This window comes from Macrotis lagotis, chromosome 4 (genome assembly GCF_037893015.1).
Source record: "Macrotis lagotis isolate mMagLag1 chromosome 4, bilby.v1.9.chrom.fasta, whole genome shotgun sequence".
Taxonomy (NCBI): domain Eukaryota; kingdom Metazoa; phylum Chordata; class Mammalia; order Peramelemorphia; family Peramelidae; genus Macrotis; species Macrotis lagotis.
The window spans coordinates 49,360,970-49,378,102 of NC_133661.1; the positions used below are offsets into that span (position 1 = coordinate 49,360,970).

The following is a 17,133-nucleotide window of genomic DNA, read 5'->3' on the forward strand; positions in this document are numbered from 1 at the left end:
AACACATTCAATTTTGATCAATGTACAGTATGGAAACAATGTAAAAACTTTCAGACTGCCTTCTGTGGGGAGTGAGGGAGGGAAGTGAGATTAGGAGAAAAATTATATTCAATAAAAATAAAAATAATAAAAAACCCAACCCCTGCTTTGGGGGAACTCACAGTCTAATGGGGAGATGTGTAAAAAACATGCAAGATACATACATATATATATATATATATATATATATATATATATATACAGAGTATAAAGAAAGTCATCTTGCTGAGAAGACCATTGAGGGAGGAGGGAGGAGAGGCAAGGGGGACTGGAAAAGGTGTTCTGCAGAAAAATAGGATGTGAGGTGAGTTTTGAAGGAAGGTAAGAACACTGAGAAGGGGAGGTGATGAGGGAGAGCATTCCTAGAGGCAACTGACTCTTGGGTGTGAAAACCAGAGTTGGAATTTCTCATGTGAAGATCAAGAGACTAATATCATTGAACTGTTCAGTTCTTGGAAGGGAAGGAAGGGTTAAGAAGACTGGGAAGGGAGGATGAGACCAAGGTTGTTAAAAGCCTTTGACAGCCAAACAGAGGATTTGACTGTTGATCTTGACGTCAACAGGGAGCTACTGGAATTTCTTAGGACTGTGTGGTGGTTAGACCTGTGTGTTAGGAAAAATCCCTTTAGTTGGGGAGTGGAGGATGGACTGGAATGGGGAGGGTCATGAGCCAGGGAGGGAGATCAGTTAGGTTGTAATAATCTAAGCAAGAGGTAATGAGGGTGGTGGTGACCAGGTGAGTGGAGAGAAGTTGGTCAGAGATGTTGTGAAGGAAGAAATGAAATCTAGCACCAGATAGAAGCATTTTGAAAAAATTAAAGGAGGGGGTTGGAGGAGATGATCCTTAAAGTCATTTTCATATCCAACTACCTCCCTCCCCATTCTTAGCAAACCATTCTTAGGAAGCTCTGGGGAGATCTTATCTCAACTCCCACTGTTGCTGACAAAACAGGTCCCATCAGGACTAGCTATGGACTGTCACCACCCTCATTTTACAGACAAAGGAACCATAACCCAGAGACATGAAACAAAGCACCCAGAGGCGTGAAACAAAGCCTTCAGTCACGCAGCCAGTGGCCAACAGGGTTTCAAATGTAGGTCCTTCGGGCCAAATAGAATTTTGCCTTTCTATTCTGTACTGTGTTGCTTTTTTTCCCAGTATCCAACTCTAGCACCATCAACTCCTTGAAACCTTCTCCTGGTCTTTTTCAAAGACCTCTCATTTTCATTCATTTCACATTCTCTTGGATCATCTGCAAATTCATTCTTACCCTTCTGGACCTTCTGCCCCCAACCTTGGACCTCTTATATATTTGTCTTTCCAGCACTTAACCCAGGGCCTTCCCTATGCAATTATTGATCTTGGTTGTTTTTTGAATGCAAAGCTACATACCACACACGGAGTGTAACACATCTCATACCCATATGCCTGCCTAGACATTGGCTTCTCCCCAATCTGAGGTCAGGTTCATAAACACAGGAATTCTTCTAGTCCCGAAAATGTCACAAAAAATGTACCCCTAAAATCTAGGGCTAACGCATGGACACACACACACACACACACACACACACACACACAGTGTTTGTCATAGAGCCAACCTCCCTGCAGAGCTTCATAGAAGCTTAGATGGCTCCAGAGGAGAAAGTGAGGTTCAGTGGCCAGATATGAAACAGGATTCCTGGAGATGACCCTGGATGCAGTGGAAGACTTTGGCCTTTATAAGCTGAGATCTTTAAAAGGCCTCAGTTTGAGGCAACACCCATTCCATGACTCACCACAGCAGTTCTTCCAAATCTTTTTATCCTTCATTCTTAACTTCCTATACTCCCGGGCCTCCACCCTCTCAGCAGAGACTGCCTCATATTTCACTAAAAAAAAAAAACAAAAAAAAAACCTGGATGCCATTCACCTTGAATTCCTTCTTCTTTTTCCTCTCATATCACTCATATGCCTTCTCCTACCACTCCTCCTTCACCCCTCTCTCACATGATCAAGTGGCCTTTTTCCCATTCTAACCTATCTCTTCCATTAGACTGTCCCCTTCATCACCCATCCCCATTCTTTCACTAACATCCAATTTCTCCCCACTTCCTGGCTGCTGCCATGTTACCTGTAAACATGCTCATGCTTCCCAGTTCAACATGTCTAAAATTGATCTCATTCTCTTCTCCCCCCCAAACACTCCCCTCTTCCCAACTTCTTTATTGGGGTCAAGGGGTCCACCATCCTCCCTGCCACAACTTGAAGGCCCCCTGTCACTTGAAGCCTCACAACTCGGACATCATCCTCAACTTCTCACTCTCATTCACCCCCCCCCCCCCAATCCAATCTGTTGCCAAGTCCTATCAATTCTACCTCGGCAGCATGTCTCATAAATGGTTCTTTCTCTCCTTGGACACTGACTCCATCCTGGTACAAGTTCTCATCACCTTATACCTGGAACATCTTGATAGCCTCCTGATTAGTCTCCAGCTGAAGTGAGTTTCCTAAGGTGCATGTCTGACCATTTTATTCCATGTTGGGTTTTTTTTTTTTTTTAGGTTTTTGCAAGGCAGTGGGGTTAAGTGGCTCGCCCAAGGCCACACAGCTAGGTGATTATTAAGTGTCTGAGGCCGGATTTGAATCCAGGTACTCCTGACTCCAGGGCCCGTGCTTTATCCACTGGGCCACCTAGCCGCCCCCATTTTATTCCGTTTTCTGATAAACTCCAGGGGCTCCTATTGTCTCCAGGATCGAAGATATAATCCTGGTTGATTTTTACAGTCCTTCATAACTTGGTCCCTTCCTACATTTTCAGGCTTCTTCTTGCATTCTTCACACAAGTCATTCCATCCCCTGACTTTGGGCATGTGTCTTGGCATTTCCCTCATCTCTGCTTCCCAGATTCCTTGAAGTGCCAGCTAAAAAAATCTCACCTTCTCTTAGGCTTTCCTGATTCTCCTGAAATGCTTCTCCCAGAGACTAACAACTTCGACTTAGCCTGTCTAGAGCTTATGCAGACACAGCAGTTGGCTCTTCTCTCCATTCAGCTGATAGCTCCTGGAGAGCAGATTCTGTTTTTGCCTCTCTGTGGCCCCAGCATTTAGCAAAGTGCCTGGCATCAAAGTGGGTACTTGATGAAACTACTTGACTTGTTGATTTGACATTCCACAGAAAACTTTAAAAGAATTATTTTATTATATTTATTATAAATTCTATTTTATTATAAATGTGATGAGCTCTAGAAAATACAAATATTTTGGCATTAAAAAATAAAAATTATATTTGAAACCATGAACTTGTTACATTTGTTTTTTAAATGTGTATCATGGTGGCCCAGTGGATAGAGCATTGGCCTTGGAGTCAGGGAGGCCTGAGTTTGAAATCTGACCTGGGACATTTGACACTTACAGCAGCTGTGTGATCTTGGGCAAGTCCCTTAACCCTATCTCACATCCTGGGCCGCCTCCATCGTCCTGATTCTCATCTGGCCACTGGACCCAGTGGCTCCGAGGAGGAAGTGAGGCTGCTCTTCCTAACTTTCTTTGCATTTTTTGTGCAGTTTTTCCTGCATTCGGATCATCACTCACTAACTCAGCCCTTCACGGAGTTCGGCCGCAAGAGCCGAGATGGGGGACTGAGCAGCATCGCTCTCAGACCACCCCAGGATCTCGGCCGGGAAAAGACCAGGGGCAGGACTGGCCTGCAAAGGCCGCCGGGCCCCCGACCCGGCCCCGCGGCCCTGGGCCGGCTCAGGGGCTCGGGAGCAGGGTCTGTGGGCAGGAGGAGAAGCTGGGAGGAAGGAGGAAGAGGAGGGGGAGGAAGAGAAGGAAGGGGGCAGGGACTGGGGGGGCTGCAAGAGGGAGGAGAGGGCTGGGGGGGCTGAGGAGGAGGAGGGGCCGGGGAGCTCCTGCTGGGGGGGCTCTGATGTCCAGTTAACAAAATTGTTTGGGAGAAGGGGGCTTCTGGGGCACCCCGCAGACAAGTGCACGGGGTCTGGGGGTCCGGCTAGGGAGGATTTGGAGCCCCCCACTCCCCCCGCGCACACACGTCCCTTCCCTCCCCCCCCAACCCCGGCTGGCCCCCATGCACCCCCCACAGACCCCCTCCCTCTGAAAGCCCAGGCCTTTCCAGTGGGGGGAGGGGAGACCACGCCTCCCCGGAGCCTCAGGGTGGGGGGACAAAAGCGCTTTCGCGGGAGGCGAGAACCAGCCGGGCCCTCCCCGCGACCCCCGCGGGGCCAGAGGGAGGGGAGCCCCTGGAAAAGGCCGCTCCCCTGCCCCGGGGCCGCCCGCCCCCGGCCTCAGTTTCCTCCTGCTGCCACGGAGGGGTCCTGGAGAGGGGCGCTCCGGGGGCCTCGGGGTCCCCGCTCCCCTTCCCCTCTCTCGGGGCCCCTCCTTCGTGGCGGGGTCTCCCGGGGGCGGGGCGGGGGGCGCGCAGAGGCCGGGCCGGGCCGGGCCTCCCCAGGCCTGCCGCGCCGCCCCCGGGGGCTGCCCCGCTGCCGCCCTGCGTCTGGCCGGCCGAGGCCGCCTGTGCCGCCGCGGGGCCAGAGGAGCCGGCGCGGCCGGCGCCCCCCGGGCTGGGGCCGGACCGCTGCGGCCCTCGGGCCGGGCTGGGGCCGGACCGCTGCGGCCCTCGGGCCGGGCTGGGGCCGGACCGCTGCGGCCCTCGGGCCGGGCTGGGGCCGGACCGGGCCTCCCGGGGCCGCGCTCTGGCTGCCCTCGGGCCCGGCCGCGAGGACTCGGGCCCCCGGGGCGCCCCTGGCCGGGACCAGAAGCCGGGGCGGGCCGGGGCGGAGGGGGCCTCGCACCTCGTCGGGGTCGGGATCTGGGGGCGCTGTGCTTGGTCACCGGCCTCGCCCCCGCCCCCAGCGTCCAGGGCTGCGGCAGGGGCCGCGGCCGCCCCGCCCGGTGCCCCCCTGCAGCCTGGGGCCCCCAGGCCTCGTGTTGCCCCTCTCCGGCCCCGCAGGACCCAGCAGCCGGGCCCCGCTGCCCCGCACTCCCGCGGCCTCGCCCCCCACCCTGGCAGCAGCATGTGGGCCCCGCCAGCCCCGCACCTCCTGAAAACAGAGCCGCCGGGAGGCGCCCACCTCTTCTCAGCCTCGTGGACCCGGCCCTGGGGCCCTGGGGCCCTGGGGGGCTTCCCGGTCCTTCCATAGGGTCCTTGGTTCAGAGCAGGGCGGCGCCCCAGGACCCCCCTCATTCCTCCAGAGGGGAAGCCCACCAGACAGGCGGGTCCACAGGGAGCGGGCATCCTCGGGTGGGGAGGGCAGGAGAAGCGGCCTGTGCACAGAGAACAGGCGGCCAAGTTACGGGAGCCCCTGGCACCTTGTGGGGCTCAGCCTAGGCCTCCCCTGAAGAGGAAGTGGGGGGTGGAACCCAGCCTGGAAGGGCCCTGGGGAGTTTGTGCCAGGAGTGGGGAGGGGGCACCAATCAAGGAGGGGAAGTCTGTGACTCCTCCTTGGTCATGCGTGAGGGGAAAGCAGGCGCTCGGAAGGGAATGGATGGCTAATAAGCCTGGGGAGGCAGGCTCAGACCCTGCGGGCTTTCCTGTCCAACTGCCATCCAACCGTGACCTTGCCCAAAGTCACAGCATAGAATGTAGCAGGGCCTGGATTTGAACCCGGGTCCTCTCAATCCAAATTCTCTGTTCTTTCTGCGGTACCAGTGAGCATTGGTCGACACAGAACAAAACGGAGACAGTTGAGTCTTAGGCTGGGCTGGGTTTGGGGTCTGTGAAGTTAAGGTGTGGGGCCTATTCTTGGTCAACCATCTCTCATGCTCACCCTGATACACAAAGGTACGCTGCTGTCAGGCTCCCTCCAGTCCCCGAGCTGGCAGAGGCAGCGATGTCACCGGGGCACCCAGGCTGGGTCTGGAATGGATTCTAGCTGGGCCAATAGCAAGGGCTGAAGGTCTCCCCATTATCTTGGTGGTCCCTCCTTTAAGTGGGGACAGTTAAAAGCTAAATGTGCCATTTTCCTTAGGTCAGGAGTGGGGAACCTTTTTTCTGTCAAGGGCTATTTTGGATATTTATAGCATCATTCATGGAATATATCTGGGTAAATAATCCACTCTTAAAAAGCTCCTAAATTTATTGAATTTGGAGTTCCACCACACCAGTATGGCTGCCCCCTCCTTTGGAAGACCACTGGAGCCCCCAGATACAACAGAAAAAGATATATCCCTGTCTCCTCTCCTCACTGTCACCAGGTCACCAGATTTCCCTCCCTGGATGCTGGAACCCTCAAGCCCTGCCCCGTGCACGAGAAAGCAACATTCCCCCTGCCACACACACACACACGCAAACCCCTATGTTTAGGTAACATCTCCCAGGAAAAGGACAAGAGGACCAGTGGCGTTAGAAAATAATTTAATTGAGATAACAATAAAGCATATTCTCTTTAACCAGACTGGATAGGAGGGCAATTCTGCCAGAGATGCTTACTAGCTATGTGATCCCCAGATTAAGTTACTCTCTCAGACTCAGTTTTCCTTCTCAAAATGGAAGTAAAAATAGCACCTCCCTCACCGGGTTGTGAGGATCAAACAAGGTAATACGTAAAAAGCCCTTTGGAAACCTTCCTATACTACATAAATACTGGTTATTATTTTTACAGAATTCTCTCTAGGGTTTGGTTCTGCTTTGGTTTTAGACCAACCCAAAGGAATCATGATGCTGCTTCCCACTAGCAAAGACAATATTTTTTTCTATTCTCTGGATGTTTTCATCTCATTCAATCCTTTTAATGATCCTGTCAGGAAAAAGGGAAACATCTACTGAGCATCACTCCCACTTCACAAGCTGGAGCCTTGCTGGAGATCCCACAGCCAGTCAAGGGTGGGTTTGACTCCTGAACCTGGGCTAGTTTAACTGCATCTGAAGACATTCGGAAAGAGCCCCCCCCCTCCCCAAAGCCACAACCAGCCACCTTCAATCCTTGCAGCCCCAAGCACTCCCAAAGCCTATTCCTTTATCCAGGCAATGGATTTGTGGGCAGGGAAGTGATCCAGGCTTAGGAAAGCGTCTCCCTGCCTCCCAGAGATGGGATCCACTTTTTAAAAATCAGTCTGCCATCTCCTGGTCACTTCCTCTGCTATCCCATCTGACTCCTCACAGTAAGCAGAGATGAAGTTTCAAGTTTAAAGGATTATTATTTTGTTAAACCAAGATTGTCTTTGACGCAGTTAACACAACCAACTGTTTGGGACGGTCACTGAGTCTAAAGGGGCTGGAAAAGGGGACCCTGAGTGGGGATCTCTGTGTACACTGTGGCTGATCGCCAGGCTCCCCAAGATAGTCTGCAGGGAAGGACCTTTTCTGATAAAACTTAAAAATGAACCTGCTACATTTGGTCATCTATTTCAATCACACTCCCAAAACTCTTAGATTTATTGAATTTCGAGTCCTGCCTGCAGTTGCCTTGGCAGGGTCAGACCAAATGATTTTGCAGGCCTTATATGGTGCCGGCTGTTCCTCACCCCTGGTCTAGGGAGAAGGGGCCAAAGATGAGGATTTAGAGACAGAAAGAGGCCAGGTGAGGGATGGGGAGCCCCACCCACATGTTCTGGAAAGGAAAGCAGGTCCACTCCTGAACCCTCCAAGAAGCTTCATCATCAAAGTGAGTGCAGCTTCGCTCTTCCTGATTCCTGGGAGGGTCAGTTTGGCCATGGCCAGGGAGGGTAGCCCAGCTCAGGAGGCCCCAGACCACCAGATCAAAGGGGACAATCATCAGTTGGGCATCTCTGCCCCTCCAGTGGGTTTAGGGAGTGAAAAGGGAAAAGAAAAGGAGAGGGTGAGTAATAAGAAGCTCCCAGGCATACTTAGAAAGAACTGCCAGAGACCTCAGCCCCTCAGCAGAGGAAGCCCCCGGGGATAGCCAAGAGGGCAGGAGAAGTTGGGGTCAGAACGCCAGTGAGGAAGGATTATTACAGGACACTGGAGTGAAGTATATAGAAGAGGACCCTCTTCTTCCAGGGAATCCCCTTCAGACCTGGCCTAAGAGTTTATTGTGGGGGGAATAGAAGAATGAGATACCAGAATGCGGTCCCATAATCCTTCTCCAGGAGGAAAAGGGAGAAGCCGAGAGTCTCCTGCCCACAGGACCACTCTTCCCTGGATGGTTTATACCCTGACTTCTTGGAGGGCTCCCCCTTCCTCCTGTCATGCTCCTTGAGGTTTGTGTCTGGGGGCAGGACTCCAGAGTACCTCCAGAGGGAGAGGGCTGACTCTTGGGCCCAGGGTCACTGCAGCGTACAGGCTGTGCAGGAGAGAAACAAGAGTGAGCCAGCAGGGAAGCAGGAGGCCCTCTGAGGGTCTTCCCAAGGTCCCCATCCTCTCTGGCTGGAGAGGTGGGGGACATCTGGCTGCCCCAGTCTGCTTTTCCCTCCTCCCTAGGCCTCTCCTCTGCTCTTTTCTGGCCACTAACTGCCAGGACTCACAGCTTCGGACAGATTCGGACAGCCCATCTTTGTCCACAGACTCAGCTTCCCATCGAGTCTCCTTCATCTGGATGAAAAATAGAGAAAAGGAAAGAAAGACAAATGAAAGACAACGTAGACACATGAAATGGGAAAGAGAGAAAGAAACTGAAGCAATGAGGGACCAAGGGAGGAAGACCAAGAGATGGGGAAATGCCAGGGTAAACAGATGGGAAAGACCAACATGGAGATGGAGAGCTGGAGAGACACCAAAAACAGAACAAGAGGAGTGTCAGCCCCAATACCTTGATCTGCTCCTTCAAGTACTCTGCTCGCCCCATCAAGGTCTGGATCTGTTAGAGAGAGAGGCCACCACCTCCCCATTATCCACAGTCTCACTGTGGGGGAAGGGTAAGCCCAACTTCATACTGTCCCCCAAAAGCACCAGGGAGCTCCCATTTATAATTTCCCATAGAAGGCTTCTCAGACCACCTCAGGCCTGATAGGTCTTTTCCTATCTCTGTTCTCCTGCAGAAATCCCACAGGGATTTCTGGCAGCACCCCACAATCTATACCTTGTCTGACTCTCATGGGGAGTAAGAGGGGAAGGGAAGAGAAGAGATTGCCAGCTCCCAGGCCTACCTCAGCATGCAGCAGTTCCCGCCTCCTCCCTGTAGGTTCAGCTGCAAAGAGAAGGGGGCTTTGTGAGACCTAGGCCCGAGGCAGGGCAGGGGCATACATAAAGTCAGGTTGGCAGTACCCTGGCTCACTCACCTGCTAAAAGCAATAACAGTTCCTCTAGACTTTGCTGGTACAGGTCCAGAGCAGCTCCATCATCTTGGCCCTCCTCCTCCTAGAAGAGAGGTTAGACTCTCTAGGGAGGTCATGGTAGGCAGGAGAGGGGTCCTCACTCTGCCAGCCTGTGTGCCCATGGGTACTCACCTTGGCCATAGCCGCCGAAGCCACCTCCAGGGCAGTCAGGAGGCGGGGTTTGTCTCTGGCCATTTCTGTAACAAGACCAAGGTTTGAGAGACCAAGGGGGCAGAGGAAGAATCACAGAGGCTTCACCCTCCCCTGCCCCCTTCAAACATGCCCCCACTCAGGAAGCCAAGCTCCATGAGCTCCAGTTGAATCTAATCCAAACACAATTTGGCTACAAGCTGGACCTTAGGAAGCCCAGAGAACTTTCCCCAAGGTCAGCTAGTAAAGGCCTGAAGTCCTTAGACCTTGCCTATGTCCACACCTTACTTAAATATTTAAGCATGGATAGGTTTAGTGTTCCCCATCAGGTAGGTGATTTTGTCTCCCCCAAAAGATCTGGGAATTCAAGCTGTGCAGACTGAGGAATCCAAGGGAACTAGAGTAAGGAGTCAGGAAGGAGGCCTGGGTTCAAGTCTCCAGTCTGACTCCCTTGATAACAGGCAAGTCAATCCCCCTGTCCAACAAAACAGGGGTTCCAATTCAATAAGCATATACAGCTCAGTACCCACTTTTGGGGAGGCTTTAAGGTAGGCACTGAGGATTCAAAAACAAACAATCCCTGCCCTCAGGATATTCTGGAGGTCCCCAGGAAAAAGAAATACATGGCTATTTCAAGAGAGGGAGAGTGGTAACAAATGGTGAGGTGGTGGGCTCTGAAGGAAGTTGTGGATTCTTTGGGATGAGGAAAAGGAGGGTGAAGGAGCTCAACAGAAAAGGACTATTTGTGCAAATCCTAGTCACAGAGATGTGGAGAGGAAAGGGCTTATAGAATGACTTCAAGGCAGCATTAGAAAGGGAAGCCAGACTGGGTGGGAGGAGTACCTTTGAGGAGGTCTCGGGCACAGGTGCCCTGCTGGAGAAGGGCCCGGTTGGAGGAGTTGACCAGGGCTTTGAGCTCCTCTGCCCTTGATACGTACTGTCCTACCTGCAAGAAGGTGTTGGATCAGGAGGCACCAGACTTGGTAAAGGGATGGGGATGGGGGATCTGCCTTCTCTTGGAATTCTTCTCCATCCCAAACTCCCCCCTTCACAGACACACACACACCCTAGGGATAGAAGCCCCATCCTTGGGTGAACATTTCTTGGCTCAGGAGGAGGAAGGTTCCATGGTCATCTTGGACAGTCCCAGAGTGGGAAGGATCAACATCACAAGATCACTTATTGATAGTGGACATCACACTTAGCCCTATGTTACAGAGGAGGAAGCCGAGGCACAGAGAACCCCATTCTCTAGGGGTCTTTGGAGATGTAGATGATCTGAGATTGATATAGAGGGTGGATGCATGGAGGGAACAGAGCGCCACTGAGCATTCACTGACCTTTGCCTTTATCGCCTCCTTGCGCCTGGCATCCACTTCATCTGAGAAAGGAATAGGGGGTGAAGAGGTCACCTGGGGGAATCTTCAGGGCACTAAATCCCCCAGGACACCAAATCTTAGAGTAACATGAGTAGGACAAGCCATTTCTCTAGCCCCCTGCTGCCCACATGAATGATCTATAGGGAATCCTCTAGTTCAGCCCCCTTTCCAGTCCTGGCTGGGCCTTAATGCTGGCCACTCCCTCCAGTAGGAAACCTGGGGCCACCTCCAATCTTCCTCCATCTCTATGGTCAGGAAGTTTGTCCTTAAATCTAACCTCATCCTTTGTTAGTGTTAGCCCGCACAGAGCTTCTGGACCTCTTGGGGGAAGGATGGGGACTCACAGTGTAAGGCTGGTACAAAGTAGTCTAGAGCTTTGCAGTAGAGAGTCAGGGCAGACGAGACATCTCCTTCTTGGTCCTTCTTCACAGCATCCACAACCAGAGCAGTCTGGGAGGGGGTGGGGAAAAAATCCAAGGGAGGCAGGGTCAGGGGTGCCTGTGGCCCTTGGGCTCCCAATGACTCTGAACCACCTCCTTCCCTTTACCCAGGCCCCCCACCACTCACCGCCAGCTCTAGGCTCCGCCCACTTGGCATATGCTCAAGATCTACAAAGGAGTGACCAAAGAAGTCCTTGAAAGAGATGCGCTTGTCCGGGTCCCGCTCCAGGAGTCGACGGAGGAGGTCTCGGCAATTTCGGGAGAGTTGGGGCCGAGTGGGAAGCTGGGGAGATGAGGAGCTCAGTGAGCAGAGGGTGAGGGACGAGCAGGACTGGGACAGTGGCCAAGGGACCCTCACTCCAGGAGTTGGTGTGGGTCTCCATCTCCACCCAACAGAGACCATCACTGTCCACCAGCCCTGAGAGGCAGCCAGGGCCTGCAGGATCACCAGGTCCGAGATCTCACAGGCCACCAACCATTCCTTTTATAGATGAGAAAATCAAAGCTCAGGGAGGTGAGGGGCTCTGTCCAAGGACACACACAAGGGAGACCCGTTATCCCCACTTGATCAGAGGAAACTGAGTTGTTCCAGGGCAGTCAGCACCCCTGGCAGAGTCAGAACAAGAACCAGGTGGGCTTCCTAGCCTGACTGTGCTTTCCTCAGGATCCCACATCACCCCACTGCTCTGGGCCCTGGTTCTACCTCAATGACTCGGTTGCTCCGGATCTTCTCCTCCAGTTCTGTGAATGACTTGGAGGCGAAAGGCGGCTGGCCAAAAAGAGCCTCTGGTTTGCCGGAGGGAAAGAGGGAAGTTGGGGATCTGTCAGTGCTAGACCCTGAGGGGAGGGGGTCACAAGCCCTCCAGGTTCCCATGGGGAGAAAGGAAGGGGAGGTTGGGGAAGGTCCACTAAATTCCTTCCCCACACATTACTAGGGGACATTATATAGAAAAAAGTAATAAGCCCATCTCACAGAGGGGGAAAGCTGAGTGCCCAGGCGAGCCCACTAAGAAGGCCCAGATCATTCCACTCAGAAGGCCCGGGCCAGCCCACTTAGCTCTATCTCTCACTTCCCTCTCCTTGCTGGACCCAGATGCTAACAGGGGGCTGAAGCAAGTTAAGAGAAGTGGATGCCCTGGCCAGGTCCAGGCAATGGAACCTGGCTTGTCCCTAATTCCAACAGAGATCAATCACAAGCGTTGATCTGGGTTTTACTATGTGCACAGTACTGGAGATACAGAGAAAAGACTGAAACAGTGTCTGTCCTCAGGATGTTGACATTCCACGCAACAGAAAATCCATTCCCTGATTCATCTCCATTCTCTAAGATACTGATGCACATGGGATTCTGGTTTTTCAAGGGAAGAAGGGGAAGATGAGAGGGGAATATTTCTGTCAAAAGGAAGCACCTTCAGAGTCGTGGGCTCAGAGACACAGAATCTTACAGAGGAAGAGGCCCTGAGTCATCAACTAACTTTGCCCCATTATATTTTCTAAATTAAAAAACTCAGCAAAGGGAAGGGTCACTTTCCCAAGGTCACACAGCAAGTAAGCCTGCCCAAAGCTCCTAAGGCCTGGCGCAGGGTTCTGTCCACCTCAACAAGCCACACTGCACCCACTGTCATCCATTCCTTATCTTTCTTTTTTTTTTTTTTTGCAAGGCAAACAGGGTTAAATGGCTTGCCCAGGGCCACACGGCTAGGTAATTATTAAGTGTCTGAGACCAGATTTGAACCCAGGTCCTCCTGACTCCAGGGCCGGTGCTTTATCCACTGTGCCACCTAGCCACCCCTATTCCTTATCTTTCTATGTCCAGATTGCCTCTTCCTGAACACATGGGACAATGGGGATGGGCAAAGAGGAGGAGGAAAAGGGAGTAGGGGAGTGTGACTCAAGAAGGCTCTGATGAGGCAGCTACTGCTGGTTCAGCTGGCCCCACCTGAAGGAAGGCTCCTTACCATACAGGATGACGCCAACAGACCAGAGGTCCACCCGGGCATCATACTGCCTCCGACACACCATCTCGGGGGCCATGTAGAGGGGGGACCCTCGGAGCACATGTTTTTCATCCCATGGGGACATATGCTGTGCAAAGCCAAAGTCTGTGTGGGGAAGGACAGAGTGAGGGTCAGTTCTTGCAGGGTGAGTAAAGAAGAGGCACCACAGGCCCCCCGGCCTAAGCTCAGTGTTTGTGAGGCTCTCCATGATTTGGTGTTACCATCCACTCCAATATTACGTCCTCTAGCCCCCCTCCCCTGACCCTCTGGACACAGAGGCTCCTTTCTGCCTCAGAGACTGCCCACACTGTTCTCCCTACTAAGGATGCCTTCTCCTCTCCATCTGCCCCAATCCTTGCTCTCTTTTCAGGGCCAGCTCAAATCTCACTCCTCCAGGAAGACTTCCCTGACCTATGCTCTCCAAGGGATCTCTCTCTTTTCTGATTTAGGTTCAAGGACTGTAACTCAAAAGCTGGCAGTCATCATGCCCGTGCCAATCCATAGCCATTATTGGGGGCCCTCTCATAAACACACACATGAGGTTTACACTAGACCTCATTCTCTCCTGTTCCATTCCTTCCTCTAACCAGGGATTGTCTTGACAACACACTGGGAGGCATTCAAGGATCAAGCTTCGGACTGTGGCCAAGATTAGGGACGGTCTGTGACCAGGGTAAGGGTCTGTGGCCAGGATTAGTTGGGCTATGATCAAGATTAGGGATTAGTCTGCGTCAAAAGATATTAAAGGGCAGTTTTTGGATAAAGAAATCAAAGCTTTATGTAATCATAAGACAAAATAAGTTATTATTGATTAAAGAAATGCACATTAAAATAACTTTGAGATATCATCTCACACCCCAGACTGGCTAAAGTGATAGAAAGAAGAAATGACAAATGTTTAGGGTATGTGGAAAAGTCGAGACACTAATACCCTGTTGGTAGAACTGTGAAAAGATCCAATCATTTTGGAGAATGATGCCCATGGAATCATGCCCCAAGAGTTAGAAAACTGCATACTCTTTGACCCAGCAATATCTCTGCTAGGTCTGTTTTTGAAGGTGATCAGAAAAAAAGGAAGAGAATCTCAATGTTTTAAACTACTTATCACAGTTCTCTTTGTGGTAGCAAACAACTGCAAATAGAGAAGACACCCATCAATTGAGGAATGGCTGAACAAGTTGTGCTATACACTTGTGATGAAATAGTACTGTTCAGTAAGAAGTCGATCAAAGTCGATCTTAGGAAAACATGGAAAGACGTGAAATGATGAAGAGTGAAATGGGCAAAGTCGAGAGAATGTCATGTACAGAAAGAGCAATACTGTGTGAAGAGTAACTGGAAGATGCTAGCCACCTCCAGGGGAAGATGGGACAAACAGAAGTGTGCAGCGTGTGACTGTACATACATATGTGTCCATCTATCCATCCATCCATCCAGATGTCTATCTCTATAGACACCCCCCCCATATCAAATGATGGCCTTCTCTAGTACAGGGTGGGAAGTGATGGAGTCAGTTTTGAATTTAAAATACAACAAAGTGAAATGAAATTTTTAAAAAGTTAAAAATCATCAGTCTGTGGTCAGTTAGGAGTTGGTCTATGACCAGTTCCAAGTAGGCACTATGTCTTCTTTTCATTTTCCCTACATCATTGAGTGAGCACAGGCCCGGGGACCCAACCACCTGGGTGGTTCAACCTGGATGGGTCAACCCAGGCAGATCTGGAGGCCTGGACACAGGGGCCCAGAACCTCAGAACCTTTGAAGGGAGGCAGAGAGTTTTCTCTACCAGGTCAAGGCCAAAATGAATAAGAATCTGTAGGGTCACAGGCTGAGGACTAGAAGAGAATACAGAATCCTTATCCAATTCTCTCCCTCTGTAGAGGACACCATAACCCTTTGAAGGAAAGCCATTCCTCTAAGATCCATATAGGGAAAAAAGGGGTAGAGCTGAAATTTTTTTTTCAAATTTTTAATTCAAGGCAATGGGTTTAGATGACTTGCCCAAGGCCACACAGCTAAGTAAAATTATTAAATGTCTGAGTTCAAATTTGAACTGAGGTCCTCCTGACTCCTGGGCTGGTGTTCTATCTACTATCTCAGAGAGCTGAGATTCACTTCCCAGATGCAGGGCCCTTTCCACTGCACACCCAATCCACACCATTTGGCAAGAGAGTCCCCTGGGGTCAGGATGCCCATTTAGCCAATGAACTGACCATGGAGAAAAACGACCATCTGCATGGCTGAGAATGACCCCAAATCCTCCATATGAACCGAATTGTAATCCTGATGTCAGTCTGACCCTTAACCTGGCCATAGAGTGACCCCTAATCTTCCACAACCTGGTTGACAGCCTGACCCCGAAACCCCAGCCAGAGCCTGACTCTTAACCCTGGACAATCAACTCTCTTACAAAAGTTCCCAAGGGGGCCCAGGTGAGAGGGTGCGTGGATGACTCTTCGGGGCTGCCCATCCCTGTGGGTGAAGGCTCATACGCTATTATGAGGGGGAGGAAAGACATGGGTGGGGGAGGAGAGAAGCTGGGCCACCCTTGCCCGCCCGCTCTGGGAACGTACCTGCCAGTTTGAGGTGAGGCTTCTCCAGGGAGCTCAGCAGGATGTTCTGCGGCTTCAGATCCAGGTGAGAGATGTTATGGTCGTGGAGGAACTGAAGGGCACTGGCTGAAGGACGGAACGGGGCAGAGAAGTCATTTCTGGACTTGGACTCCTCCCTCCTCCCCGGTTTCCTGCGGCCTGCAGTTGTGGAGGGGAGGCTGGGGCGGGAGGGCCTCGGCTCCCCTTGGCTCCCTGCGCCCCCTCCGCATCCAGAGCTCCCGCCCCGGCCGCAGCATCGCCACCCCCGGGACCACCTCTCCTTGCTCGTCCCCAAATCCCACCCACCCAAGGCCTTTACCTAACTGCTGCAGGAAGACGCGAGCCACCTTCTCGGGGAGGATGCGGCGCGTCCGGATGAAGCGGGACAGGTCGCCCCCCGCGCAGAACTCCATGATGAGGTAGATGTTGTCGCTGTCCCACTGGGGAGGACACAAGGACGTCAAGAACCGCGGTCATCACCAGCACCGGGGGGCAGCCGGGCGGGCACCGGGGGGCAGCCGGGCGGGCACGGCCCCGGGGTCAGGAGGCCCCACCTGGAAGTCCTTCAGCTCCACGATGTGGGGGTGCCGCACGGCCTTGAGGATCTCGATCTCCGTCAGCAGGTTCTCCACCGAGGCCTTGTTGAGGCTCTTCTTGCTCACGCACTTGACCGCGGCCACCTCGCGGGTGTCCTTCTGGGGGGCGCCTCGGTGTCACCCCGGCCCCGCCCCGCCCGCCCGAGGCCCCGCCCGGCCCGCCCGAGGCCCCGCCCGGCCCGCCCGAGGCCCCGCCCACCCCCAGCCCCGCCCTGTCCCCGGCCCCGCCCCCAGCCCCGCCCGGGGGGAGGGGCACCAGGCCGACCCCACACAGGGCCTCACTAGGCGGGTGGGGGGCCCTGGGGGGCTTTGGGCTGGGCCCGGGAGACCCCGGAAGTGAGAAGCAAGAAGCGGGGAGGGGGAGGGGAGGGGCCCAGGCGGCGGACCCAGGCTGCGGGCCGGTCACGTGGCGCGCCCCCTCCCTCCCCGCCCCCGCCCCCACCTTGCCGTAGGCCTTGTAGACGGTGGCGTAGGTGCCGCTGCCCAGGCGCTCCGTGAGGATGTAGCCGTGCAGGCGCGGGGGCGCCCAGCCGGGCCCCGCCATGCTGCTCGCGGCCCGCCGCGGCTCCGCGCTGCCCCCAGCGCCGGCCCGGAGCGCTGCAGGGCGGCCGGCCCGACCCACGGCGCCCGCGGAGCCGGGCCGGGCCTAGCGGCGGGGCCGGGCGGCGGCCGGGGGGCGGGGCCCGCGCTGCGCAGCCCCGCCCCCTCCGCCCCTCCCCGCCCCCGCTCCA

At 53.5% G+C, this 17,133-nt stretch overlaps 1 protein-coding gene across 4 annotated transcripts; it reads right to left on the reverse strand.

Moving 5' to 3' along the window:
* Positions 1 to 6,374: 6,374 nt before the first annotated feature.
* On the reverse strand, positions 6,375 to 16,998 carry ULK3 (unc-51 like kinase 3). 4 transcript variants are annotated; one of them, XM_074232722.1, is made up of 16 exons: positions 16,845 to 16,998; positions 16,361 to 16,501; positions 16,126 to 16,246; positions 15,789 to 15,893; positions 13,177 to 13,320; positions 11,922 to 12,004; positions 11,346 to 11,501; positions 11,123 to 11,228; positions 10,740 to 10,780; positions 10,243 to 10,345; positions 9,382 to 9,446; positions 9,214 to 9,292; positions 9,082 to 9,122; positions 8,745 to 8,792; positions 8,461 to 8,527; positions 6,375 to 6,898 (listed from the first exon to the last, which is right to left on the reverse strand). In XM_074232722.1, the coding sequence occupies exons 1-16, from the start codon at positions 16,944 to 16,946 to the stop codon at positions 6,777 to 6,779; spliced, it is 1,524 nt and encodes a 507-aa protein (XP_074088823.1). In that variant the 5' UTR covers positions 16,947 to 16,998; the 3' UTR covers positions 6,375 to 6,776. The 4 variants fall into 4 exon arrangements, with proteins under 4 accessions (XP_074088823.1, XP_074088821.1, XP_074088820.1 ...); XM_074232720.1 differs by lacking the exon at positions 6,375 to 6,898 and adding an exon at positions 6,925 to 8,279 and having other exon boundaries at positions 16,361 to 16,498; XM_074232719.1 differs by lacking the exon at positions 6,375 to 6,898 and adding an exon at positions 6,925 to 8,279.
* Positions 16,999 to 17,133: the final 135 nt, after the last annotated feature.